Genomic DNA, 12,897 nt, shown 5'->3' on the forward strand with positions numbered 1-12,897 from the left:
ACAACAGTTATTGCTGGGCTTCAGTGATCTTATAGTTTTACAGTTTAGTATGTCCTTGTTGTTTTGATGATTGTTTTTGTATCGAGCACTTTATTGTTGTCACCCGTCAACGCTAAATTTCTTGATAGGCATGTGTGTTGCCTGTAGTATGCTAGGGTTAACCAATGTTAGCTTTCCGTTTAAAGAGCTTGATTGGCATTAGAAAGAGTTAATTTAGTGGGCGTACAGCCTAGATATAACAGAGGAAAATGGGGTTGTACAGGTAATGTAGGTGCACTAACAACATAGTTGAAGTAAGACAGTTACAAATCAAACGTGCATACTTTTAGTTCATTTCAGCACAGTGAGTTATTTGACACTAAAACTATTCTTAAAAAAAAAAAATAGCTTGGATTAGTTGCAATGGTTATTTCAAATCTAGGATGCACATCTTTAATTAATTTCCCTTTTGTGAGGCTGTTGGTTGCAGTATAAATTCAAGCCAGGATCATTTGTTTATTTTGTAAGGTGTTTTGATGCAGTTAGTCAGTTTGAAACAATCATATCGCTTTTAATAAAATCAATGATTCTTTATTGTGCCCCCCCCCCCCCCCCAGATTACTTTGAAATGACTTTCTTAGACCTCTGAAGCACCTGGGATCTATTAATGCATGGTAAACGGAGACATACTGGAGAAATACGGATCTTCATAGGTGACCCGCGCAACCCATACTACAGGAGGGGACAGACTGAGCCAGGGAAAAGGGTTCCTGTCTTCTCCCGACCCCCTCCCTGCTTTTTGGCCAACTGTGGAACGGTGAGCAACTGAGTCCGGCTTGGAGAGTCCCGGCTGTGGCCTGGCACCCTGCCCTTATGGGGCAGCAGCCGGGGAAGTTTGTAGGGGACCAGAGGAGACCTAGTCTGCCGGCCTTCATCAAGGGTGGAAGGAGAGAGTCGTCACGCCATGGGACCCATCCCTGTAACGTTTTTGCGGTGCATGGTAAGTGCAATTATTTCTATTAAGGTCACTTGTCACTGACAGCTAATTTGTTTGTCAAGCTTTTATCGGTTTGCTTAGTGCCATACATTTGTTTAATGACTGTGACCAGGAGTAGCATTGCATGCTTTCCAGCATCAAATGCTGCCACAGGCCAAGGATCAAATACTAAGATGCCTTTCTGGCTTGTGCTTCCTCAGTCTTTCTGCCACATTACTTTTCAACAAAGTAAAGTACGAAATGAAAACGTGTAGACTGGTTTGACCATTGTATGTCGTATTCACTGTTGTGCAAAGGCAAGAAACCAATACACAGTAGATGTAAAGATGCATAATTAGAAATCCAAGAGTGTAGCATGGCGGCCTTTAATCAAGCTTATGTGCGGTACACTGCAACCGCTATGGTGTTAGATTGGCTCACTTTGTGTCTCTGGCATAGTAAACTGATAAACAAATGAGTTCCTCTCAAAGTGATGCCGCACTGAGAGTCATACATTGTTCTCTAAAGAACATCAACTGTCATGTTGTTTGAATAACTAGTTTCTGGTACTAGATGAAAGTGACTAAACGCCAAATCTATACCTGTTATTTTATTGCATGCTGTTAAATATTTCAGTTGCTTTTGATTGGTATTTGCTGATATTCCAGTAAATGTTCCGTGGACGTTTGATTACACTAAACCGTTTCATGTGTGAGTTTATCGTGTTGACAGTAACACCTGATATGATGTAACTATCTTAACATTGCTTTAAGTTTAGGTTTTTTATAAACATTTACCAATTCCTAAAGACACTATGCACTTGAATATTAAAGTTTAAAAACACGTTTGTTTTGTATGTGCAAGAATCTTGGCATTATTTTGAAAAAAATGCAAGCTGGTGATTATTTGTGTTTTTAAAACACCATTCTAAAATACCAAATAATGGTATTGTGAATCCTTGAGATGTTTCTTAACATTGTAAAAGGATAATTCTTTGGATTCTGAAACATTCATTGTTAAAGAAAACCGCCACATCTATGATGCAAAAGAGGTATTGTAATGTGCAGAGCTCAACAGTGCCTCCTCCTGTGTTTGTACAGGATGGTGTATACTATAAAGTGCTATAAGATATTCTGGTGAGGCAGTGAACATACAGGTTGTGTCCGGATTTCAGGCTGCAACTAACAATTATGTGCTTTATCTGTTAATTTGCGGATTGTTTCCTTTTAAAATCATGTTATCTTTTTATCAGAGAATGGTGAAAATCTGCCTTAGAAACTCCCAGACCCCCAAAGAACATCTTCAGATTATTTATTTGTCCAACCAACATCCGAAAATGAAAATATACCCTGTTCATTATCATGTAAGACACAGGAGTGCATTGTGAAAGTACCATGCAATTGATGTTAGAGAGCAAACTACCATCATACATTCCACAAAGATGGAATGCATAGGGAGCTACCAGATAAAAGGACACTTGCAATTGTTAATGATTTCGAACACAGCCCTAGTAGCCACAGATAGACCTGAAACAGGTCCTTAACTGAATGTGCGAATCATGCCCATGCTGCACTCCTCAGGGCATCGCTACTGCCTCTGGGGAAGGCTAGCATGCTGCTGGCACAGAGCCTCACCATGCTTTTCAAAGCAATGACCCAATATCCACTATATCACACTAGAGATAGATTAGATTAAATTCAATTTTATTTGTAGTATCAATTCATAACTAGAGTTATCTCGAGACACTTTAAAGATAGATTAGGTCTAGACCACACTCTACAAGGACCCAACAGTTCTAGTAGTTTCCTCCAGAGCAAGAAACAGTGCGAGAGTGGCGAAGAAAAACTCCCTTTTTAGGAAGAAACCTCAGACAGACCCAGGCTTTTGGTAGGTGGTGTCTGACGGGCCGGTTGGAGTTGAAATGAACAGTGGGAATAATAGTCACAATAAAAGATAATGGAACAGTGACTAAAAATAGTAGTTTGTCATAGTTCATGGCATAGCAAGGCACTGCACGGCATTATAAGGCACAGTAGAGTGTAGATAGGATGTAGCAGGGCATCGCAGGACATGTAGCAGGACCACGGCAACAGCTGCAACCATGACTTTGGAGCCTCCCGAATCCAAGGAAACATGCTGGGGTGGAAAAGAACAGAGGGACTCTCGGGGAATGACTCCCCAGAGCTAGGTTAGTAACAGACAATTCTGGGACATGGATGCACACAAATGGAAAGATAAAGGAGAGAGGAGCTCAGTGTGTCAAAGGAAGTCCTCTGGCAGTCTAAGACCATTACAGCCTAACTAGAGAGACAGGGTAAAGAGAGGAGCCTGGTCGGCCTGTACTGCCTTGCCTTACTAGTTTTGTTAAAATATTGATTTATATGGTAGATGAATCTTACTATGACAAGAAGCAGGTGATCCGGGTTAAGTGGAAGCTGCAACTCCTTTCTCCCTAACTATAAGCTTTATCAATGACGTGGGTTTTACCTCTTAAATGTGGTGATGGTGTCTGCCCCCCCGAATCCAGACCGGAAGCTGATTCCACAGTAGGAGAGCCTGATAGCTGAAGGCTCTGGCTCCCATTCTACTTTTAGAGACTCTAGGAACCACAAGTAACTCAGAGTTCTGGGAGTGCGGTGCTTTAGTGGGACAATAAGGCAATAAAAGCTCTTTAAGATAACATCTATTATGTTTTTAGATAAATAGGCTTAACCGGGGATGGCAGTTGTGTATTTTTTAATCCATGGCCATGTAAAGCGGTGTGTCTGTTTTTTGGTTTTCTTTCCTTGTTAGAGACTTTTATTCTGTCTAATTCCCATCAAGTGACATTTTCTAAAACAAGCATGGCAGTGCACAGAAAGCCGATGGTTGTAGCTTCAATCATAATCATCACCAGTTATTTCTCTTTTTGTATTTTTAGTCAACGGTTTATTTACTAGTTTGGGCTTATAAAAGTGCCTTCAGGGTGGTTTACGTCAACATTTATTGCCCAGAATAGTACACCACAATATAACAAGTTGCAGGGAGGTTTGTTCTCTACCATAAATCAAATTAAAAAAAATAATAGATCTGCTGTGCTTTAACTGCCTCAACCACAAGGGGGGAGGTGGATCGTAAAGTTTTAATGTCAAGACATCACTGCAAAGTATTGGTGAGGTAAACGGAAATATATTTGTCAATGCAGAGCAACATGTTCAGAAAAATGAATGTATCAGTATAGAGATTGAGCTAAACTGTAAACTTTTTTTTCAAATGATCACTTGTCATTAAACCGGGTGCATGCGATGCATCCAGCTAACTGATAAGTTTACTAAATGTCTGTAGGGCTGTGAATGCCTTGGCAAGAATATTTTCCACAGACTCTGAGTATTGCATAACACAGAGGGGGAGAGGACAGGGAAGGTCATGAAAACAGAATGAAAGCCTTGGCCGGTAAATGGATCGAAATTTGGTAAAGGGTCAGTGACACGGGGTGTCCTTGTTTTCCTCCTGTGATGAGCAGGTTAGACTATGAGAGGGGATGTGAGTCATAGTGCAACAGGAGGGCATTATCAGCACATGTTTTTCTTCCTGTTGAGCCCTAGCTAGGTAACAGTAGGCTAGCCAGCGCCATGCTGCTTCTCAGCAGGCAGGTTCAGACCTCTGCATGCAGCTACCTGTGAGAGAGACGGAGGCAGTAAAGGGCAAGCAAAGACCTGTCTCTGCTCTTGGCACCTCTGTGTACTGTACAGTGGGAAGGTATGATCTCACTGGCTAGCTAGCACAGATCATCAGAATTGAGCATGGTAGAACATTTCTGGAACCATAACTCACACACCGCATTTTCAGCATGGACTAGATTACAAGCTGCAGTAGGTTCCCACGCCTGTTTTAAGAAAACGGGTCTGAGCACAACAGAAGAGTGTACTTGATCACTTCTTTCTAGTCTAGTTTTGTCTTGTGTCTAATGTTTACTTGTAGATATAAAAATGCATTCTGGATTACGTTATGTGTGTTAAGATGTGGTCATTTCTGATGATTTACATCTACTACAAATTAACATCAGTTTTACAGTTAAGTAGCTATCCGTTATTACTATATCTGTACTCTATATCTAATTCAGCTTGTCCATGCCACAACAGTACCATGTTGGGAATGAAAGTCCAAAAGTAGATGAGTTGAAATAGGAAAAAGTAAAACAAATATGCTGTAAGCATGATCATTGGCCGTATTTGATTTACTTTAGTCAGAGATTGATCTGGTTACTACACTCAGTAAAGGAAAATTTGTTCCATCTATAGGCACCTTCCTCCCTTAATTTTAAAATGTAGGAGGTGGCAAAGGATTGATGGCTTTTAATTTGTTTTCCTGCCATTACCTGAAAAAATGGTGACTGAGGAAGTTGTAGGGTTCAAAACAAAGAGGATCACAACAATATAGTCTGATTTGAAGGTAACTTAGTCATTGCTGTGCTGTTGACGATTAAAGGGGAAATTTTCCCCCTGGTTGTTACATTCACTTAAGGGACATAAATGTGTTTTTTTTTTTTGTGTTTTTTTTAGCATACATTACAATTGGGACCTAGATTATTTTCATTTAAAAAGAATACTTTTATAAATGTTGTGTTCACATTAAGCCCCTTTGTATATATTATCCACCCAATGAATTATTTCCCATATTGATCATGAGAGTATAATTAGATCCTATTTATTCTGTTACTTTGGTGTATTATGTTTAACTATGCAAATTTCCTGTTAAGTGTTTAGCAATAAGCTATGATTCAGAGAGGCAATCTCATAATAAAAATGAAATCCTCTGTCAACTTCAACTTTCGGGTCTCAACTTAATCTGTTGATCTATTATGTGTGAACTATTCACATAAAGTCATTGTGAATTGATCATTTCTAAATGGTGAGCAACAGGAATTCATGATACATCCTGCAGCGTTACTTAAGTATAGACGATTAATCGTCTTTAATTTTATTCTTCTTAATAATTACTTTTTTTTAATGACTTTGATTCTTATTTAATTTTACGAGCCGACTGCATCACAAACACTACTACTATCTTCTGTGAGTTTTAAACACACTGTATAAAATAGGTTTTAAAACGCTGCAATGCTCTCCCTTCTTTTAATTGAAGCTTCTATTTACATGCTTGTGGTGATGCGTGTTGTAATAGGGGCCAAAAAAAAATCTGTTTGGTACTGCCAATTTGTTTTGTCATGGTTCATGTGTGCAAGAAACCAATTGTGATTTCAATTCTAAGCTAAAAAAAATCATGATTCATATTTTTCCCCAAATCGTGCAGGCCTATTTAAGTATTTGATTTAAACCCTTATTATAAAGTGTTACTAGCATTCCCAACATCTTTCAGTTATGCAATGTTTAATGCAAACCAAGCAGCAAGGTTCTGGACTCTCAATAGATTACTTCAGGTTTGCAAGAGAGTAGTTTAGAGTCCTCGATTGATTCAGTATTTTTGTTTCCGAAATAGTGAAGTTATTTAGCTTTACCTATTTGCTGTAAATGCCTCTAAAACTACTGAACTACTGGAAACAACAACAGCTGGATACAGCGTTTTTTGGCATGTGATTGGCTACTGATTGCCCTTGTTGACTCAAATTGTTACTACAGCCAACTTTCATTTGGAAACCACAAAAAGAGAACCGTGTCAGCATATGGTCATCAGCCAAACAAGTTGGGTTACAGAAAATGTAGAGACCTCGGGCATGTAGCTTCTTGTTTGGAAAGGTTTCAGTATGGACACAACAGGACTTTCCTTTTTAATCATAAGCTTTTCCCTGTTTGACGCCTGGAGGCTAGCCTGGTAAAGCATCCAGTATAATCAAGGCCCATTAAAATGTGGGGATGAAGGAAGATGACACCCCACTTGTTCATTGTATTTATTTGCTCATTACTATTCAGGGTCATCGGGTGCTGGAGCAGTATGTACAAGGCAGAAAGCACATGGGCAACTAAATAAAAAATGCATGTCTGTGGAGCACATAAAAGGGCTCCACAGACAGGGCTCCCCCCCCCCTCCTCTCTCTCTCTCTCTCTCTCTGTGTGTGTGTGTGTGTGTGTGTGTGTGTGTGTGTGTGTGTGTGTGTGTGTGTGTGTGTGTGTGTGTGTGTGTGTGTGTGTGTGTGTGTGTGTGTGTGTGTGTGTGTGTGTGTGTGTGTGTGTGTGTGTGTGTGTGTGTGTGTGTGTGTGTGTTCCATTTCTCTTTTAGTCTGTCTGGCTCTGTCTTGGCTGTAACTCAAGGACTCTACCGTATACAGTCTACACCAAATCTCCTCCCCTGATCCGTGTGGGGGGGGGGGTGTGTGCACACCCACGTACATACCCATGCAGCGGGCGCCTCAGTAATGCTCATTCAGGCCAGCTGTTAGGCCCCTGGTGACTTGTCCTTTGCTGTGGCTGGCTATGTCTCCAGACTAATGGGCATGCACGAACATGCACACACACTCATGCAACCCTCAAGTGAAAGGGCTTCTCCCTTATCTAATCTGTTTACTACTTAATCTTGATAGTGCTTTGAACGGTCTTTTGTGATGGCACTTTGACAAGTTTGCCTGTAACATTGTGTGCGTGCGTGCATGTGTGTGAGACATTTGTCCCTTGCCGAATGACACTTGCTGATTAGTGTTTTCCCCTCTCATCAAGTTTTGACCACCTGGAAAGGAGTCTATGTTATTACCACCCAAGATGATGACTAGTCAAAACAGCTGTGTTTATAAATTAAGTTAGTCAAGTTTTAACTCTTGTAATCAAGGTCTACAATGACCTGAATTCAGGACTGATGACAGTCATGTTCTGGTGCAAAAAGTCAGAAAAAGCAGTACAGTATACAATATTTAATCATGTTCAGGTCTGAAATAGTACAAGTCCAAATGACACAGTCAAGATGGATCTAAATTTGTTTTGTCTGTAGAATTGTAGTTTTGTCTTGTGTTGAATTGTGATAGATTTATTAATATATTTGCTTGTTAGAACATTGTAGGATAAGACTGGAATGGACAGATGCTCTGTGTAGAAGGTGTCTGTTTTTTTTTAATGGCAGTATTTTACATAGAAAAGAAATGTCTTGTTCCTGCTGTTAATAGACATTGTCCACAGCAGACATTTTGACTTGCCATAGTAGATAAAGCACAGTTGTTACTAACAACGACGGCGCTGTTTTATCCCAAGTGTCTAACCACGACACTGTGGCGGTGAGCCAGCATGCACAACAGCAGGACCCTGAAGCTGAAGCAGCTGAATGGCAGTCAGATTTTATTTACACCTTTGCTCTTTTTACTGTGGCATGTCAAAATGCCGTTCACGAAAAAGAACTATTGCATAACTTATCTGATAGGCATGACCATATCAATAGATTCCTGGGCTACAGCCTCTTCATCCTCCTCCTCTTGGGCCGGCCCGCTCTGTTTTGTAGTGAATCACTGGTGTTTGTATGTTATCTGTTGCACCAGTGCTGTGTTAAGTATTATCTGTTTTACACACACACAGAGAGAGAGAGAGAGAGAGTTGAACGCAGGGCAAGCCACAGAAGTGGAGTGAAGAATGTGACCTCTTGTGCATTCCTCCCTCAAATAACTGGTGCAATCCCCTTCCTTTTCTACCACACTCCCTAGGCCTTTTTTTTTTTCCTTCTCTTTTTCTCCCTTCCTCCTTTGTGTCTTTCTCAAATTTTTGCCATTGTCTCTCTCTATTTCTGTCTTGCTTTCATTCTCAGGTCTTATTTGATGCGGATTTCACAATTTACACAACCTTTTTTATTTTAGTTTTATAAACATAGAATAATAACAAAAATGGGCAACAAGCTGAATAATGATAATCTGCAGACAATAATGGAACTAGAGCACACAGAAATGTACAGTATTCAACGTTAAACTGAACATGAGCAGCAAACATTAGCAACAGTATATCAGCATTCAGAGTCTATAAGTTGAGAGTATGTGTATTTTCTTATGCAATATGGTTGCTGTGATGTATGATGTAATGTTTGCACACAACTATTGAAAGTGTAAGCATGTTGGTTTAGAACAGACAGTCCTGTTGAGTCATTGCCTCTCGCCCTGGTTTTTGTTATTTGGATTCACTTAGGCTGTTGGCTTGTTTTAATGTTAGTTATATGGTCAATCATTGTTGACAATCTTAACAGGCCACCAGGACAAGGACCTTCTTTTCTTAGGCTCGCTGGTTATCACTCCTTTGTACACAAATGCGCGGTACTTACACCACTCGCATGCATACCAAGAACCTCCACATTGGGTTAGGAATGCAGAGTGCCAGCTTTTTGCCAGGTGCGCGCGCACACACACACACACACACACACACACACAGCAACAAAAAAAACATGTCCACCTCTCCATGCCTGAGCAGGCAGCCCCAGTTCCACACACAGCTGTTGTTTTCTCTGCAGACAACCTGCTACCTAGGATGCCAGCTCTGTCTTTTTTGTTTAGACATTTACGGACCCTGTTGGTCAGAGAGCTTTCCTCTGCAGATTACAGGATAAAAGTCCATAGGGGCATGATTTTACACGAGGGCATTTGCTTTCCTTTTGATAAAATACTTTCATATGAGGTTGATTCTGAGTGTAACCGTATCTAGAGTTTTATATTTTTGTTTTTTCCCCCTTACCAGTCCTGGCCATACATTACTGGTATGCTTTCCTGTCCCTTTTGTGTTGTGTTAAGCTCCTCTTCATAGCGGTATAAGAGGAGTTCTGCTATGCTTGCTGCATCTGGATTCACTTAGACACAAAGACGAACCGAAGCAGCTTCACTGCTGCTGCCTGAGAGCCTCATTGCCAGAGTCACTCTTCTATGTATCTGTTTCTGTTTTTACCCCAGTGGGCATACAGACACATGGGGTCTTTCCACATGCATCTAGATAACATCTTAAAGGTTAAAGTTGGTAAAAACAGACTCTCTGACCTGTTTACTCTGTCTGTCTGCTCTTAATAAGTTGTCTTTCTTTATGCTGTTGAATTGATAAATTAGACCCCACGTAATAGCAGAGGCTTTACTTCTAGCTTTCTCTTTTTGTCATTGTAGGATTGCAAACCTCCCACTCATACGTACATGCATGCACCCTTTTCGTTTTTACTTTTTCTTTCCCTCCTGAAAAAGTTTGTCTCCATCTTGTCTGCACACTAATAAGACAATGGAATATAAAAAGTTGTGCTTTCATTTCAGCCTTCTATGTCAAATTGAGTAGTTTAGTTGAGTTCTGAAAATGACTGGATTAGCAACCTCTTTTCTACACAAACACACACACACACACACAGATACGTTGCTTCTTCTTCTCCCTCTTATTTTCCACAGACTTTTTTTAATAGATTATTTAGATTATTAGCATCAGCGCAAGTGATGAACAGTTGTGTGCATTTTACCTAGCTTTCTATAAGCTCAAAGTATGGTATTTAAACTCTGGACTAGCATGCATACATTTCTATTCTCTGCAGGTTTTCATATTTTTGGGACTGCATAGTTTTGTCTATTGTGTGGCAAAAGAAGCAAAGGATCTGCTTAGTCACCTGGTTTGTGTTGGTGTATTTTGTGTCTGTCATGATAAAAAAGGATCCTCTGGTCCTCCTCCAATAGGTGGGCTGGGTTTAACTCCCTATGTTTCAGTTCTGCGTGCTAGCAGGTCTGCAAAGCCCATCTGTTTTGAAGTTTGTTTTAAAGCTGAGCTGACAGTGGACTGTTAACGGGTCACCTCAAATAAGAGGGATTTGGCTGGAGAGAGTTTGTGTGTGAGCAGTTACACAAGAGCATGTACATAAAGTGGATTTCATCATAAAATATGTTTAATGACCTCTGGGTCAGCTTCACTGTTTCCATATAAAATACAGTGGGGAAAACAACGTCTCAAAGCTCAGAGAGAATCCACGTTTCCCTTTTATTCTCTGTGCATATGGTGATTTCTGCACTTTAGAAGTTTCAGAAAATATTAGATTTTGCCAGCAGGTTTGCCTTCTGTATGTTCAGTTTCACTGTTGTCCACATTGATTGGAGTTATTACCACCTCAGGCGGTTGCTAGCGCTCTTAACCTTGAACCAGAGCAGCCACTGTTGTGATCTTAGGTGTCCACTCTCCCTGTGGACAATACTAAGTGAAGAATTATGCCGAACTCTAAACCCTTTAACCTCATGTGCTGGTCTGCTCGCCTCAGACACTCTGGCTGCATTCTCCAGAGTGCCCTGAGTAAACAGCCACATGTGCACAGCCACATGTGCGTGCGCGCACACACATATACACACACACACACACACACACACACACACACACACACACACACTTACCTGGTTCTTGAGTGTGTGCTATTTAACTACACTTGCCTGGTAGAAATCGCTGTGACTGTTTGATAATGTAATGAAATGAACCATATGCATTGCAGAATTACTATGAGGAACATACGCAGCTTTGTCTATTTCCCGCCCTTCTCCTTCTCTGTAATTAGAAAGCTTGCTCTGTTTAAAAGTGTAATGACTTCCATGACTCCGATGGACCGGATTTATGCCAAGTACATTTCGAACATTAGACGGTGTGATTATGTTTGTGTGCGTGTGCCCTCATGCGTAGAGTGGGTAGGACCATAATCAAGCAGTTCTCAGATATCATTATAGTATTGTAACATTTACAATTGCTGTACAGTTGCTTCCTGCGAGTTGGGGATATAACCTCTTCTTTGCTTGAAGATTTAAACAACGGAATCAGGAAAGCAGGAGGGGGGTACATGAGAAGTAAAGGGCCAAAATCTTTCCCGTGGGTGGATGTACGTCAGCTAACTGTTAACATACACGGCCCGGATTATAAAACTTGAGCGAGTGATTCTCCTATGAGCTCACTTCCAAACAATGTGCTTCAATTTTCTCCATCTGCAACCTTTTTTCCTCTCTCCTCCACCATTTTCTTTTTTTTATAGCCCCTCTCTTCTTCCCTTCATCCTCTCATCTCCCCAACACTTTGTGCCTGTGGTAGGTTAATGGGCCTTTCTCGGAGTTTGAGGAAGCCTGCATTTCTTCTTAATTGGTGTTTGGGGCAATGCATGAGAGGAACACAAATGTTTGCCATAGCAGAACTGCAGCGGGCCTGGTGTGATGTGACTGAATGTTCAGAGTATTGAGGTCATTACTTGCAAAACAACTGAGACTGAGCCATGTTTAAGAATACCCATAGATGCATCACTGACACCAAATAGAGAAGCGTCACTTGAGATATCAGACTAGTAGATGTGGATCTGGAGTGTTAGGCCCGGCCATATCAAGTCTGTAAATTCACTTGGGATTATGAGTTGTTTGGGTTAATTTCCATTCCACCAATCTTGACTGCTAACTGTTGATCTGGAAATTGTTGACACCTTCAGAGCACCTTTTCGGAACTATGCCTTTCCACATTTGAAGGACTTTTCCAAAGTCTCTATGAAGCAAGCCTAATAATACCCATTATATTATTCATGAAATGTGCATGCCAAGCCATTAGCAAACTTTCTTTTTTTTTATGTTTTTTGGGCATTTGTTAGGCCTTTATTTGAAAGGCCAGTTGAAGACATGCGGTAGAATGACCTGCAGCAAAGGGCCGCAGGGCCGGAGCCAAACCCAGGCCCGCTGCGTCGAGGAGTAAACCTGCACACGTGGCCGCCTGCTCCACCAACTAAGCAATCCATGCGCCCAGCCATTAGCAAACTTAATAAACGTAGGCAACAATAGCCTACATCTTCTGGGACTATCCCATTGCTCAGACAGACATGACCTTATCTTGACTATTTTTAACTAAAACTAGGCCTTCTGTTAAACAAAGTTTCTGTCTGTCAATGATTTATGTATGGGGAACATTTTTAGTCATCTGTTTTGCTCCCATATTGGAAATTCCAGGTTGACCACGTCAACCAGTTAACTGGTTTGGCAATCATGCTGTATGCTATTGTGTCATCTAGCCAACTACCCATCA

General features: G+C 40.8%; 1 protein-coding gene across 2 annotated transcripts in view; it reads left to right on the forward strand.

Moving 5' to 3' along the window:
- The window catches only part of abl1 (c-abl oncogene 1, non-receptor tyrosine kinase), a 30,564-nt gene that overhangs the window by 1,111 nt on the left and 16,556 nt on the right, over positions 1–12,897 (forward strand). For both annotated transcript variants that reach the window (XM_034896981.1, XM_034896982.1), the window contains exon 2: positions 597–979. In XM_034896981.1, coding sequence (XP_034752872.1) covers positions 853–979 — 127 coding nt within the window. In that variant the 5' untranslated portion in view covers positions 597–852. The remainder of the gene's footprint in view (positions 1–596; positions 980–12,897) is intronic.

The sequence above is a fragment of the Etheostoma cragini genome, chromosome 16 (genome assembly GCF_013103735.1).
Source record: "Etheostoma cragini isolate CJK2018 chromosome 16, CSU_Ecrag_1.0, whole genome shotgun sequence".
Lineage (NCBI taxonomy): Eukaryota > Metazoa > Chordata > Actinopteri > Perciformes > Percidae > Etheostoma > Etheostoma cragini.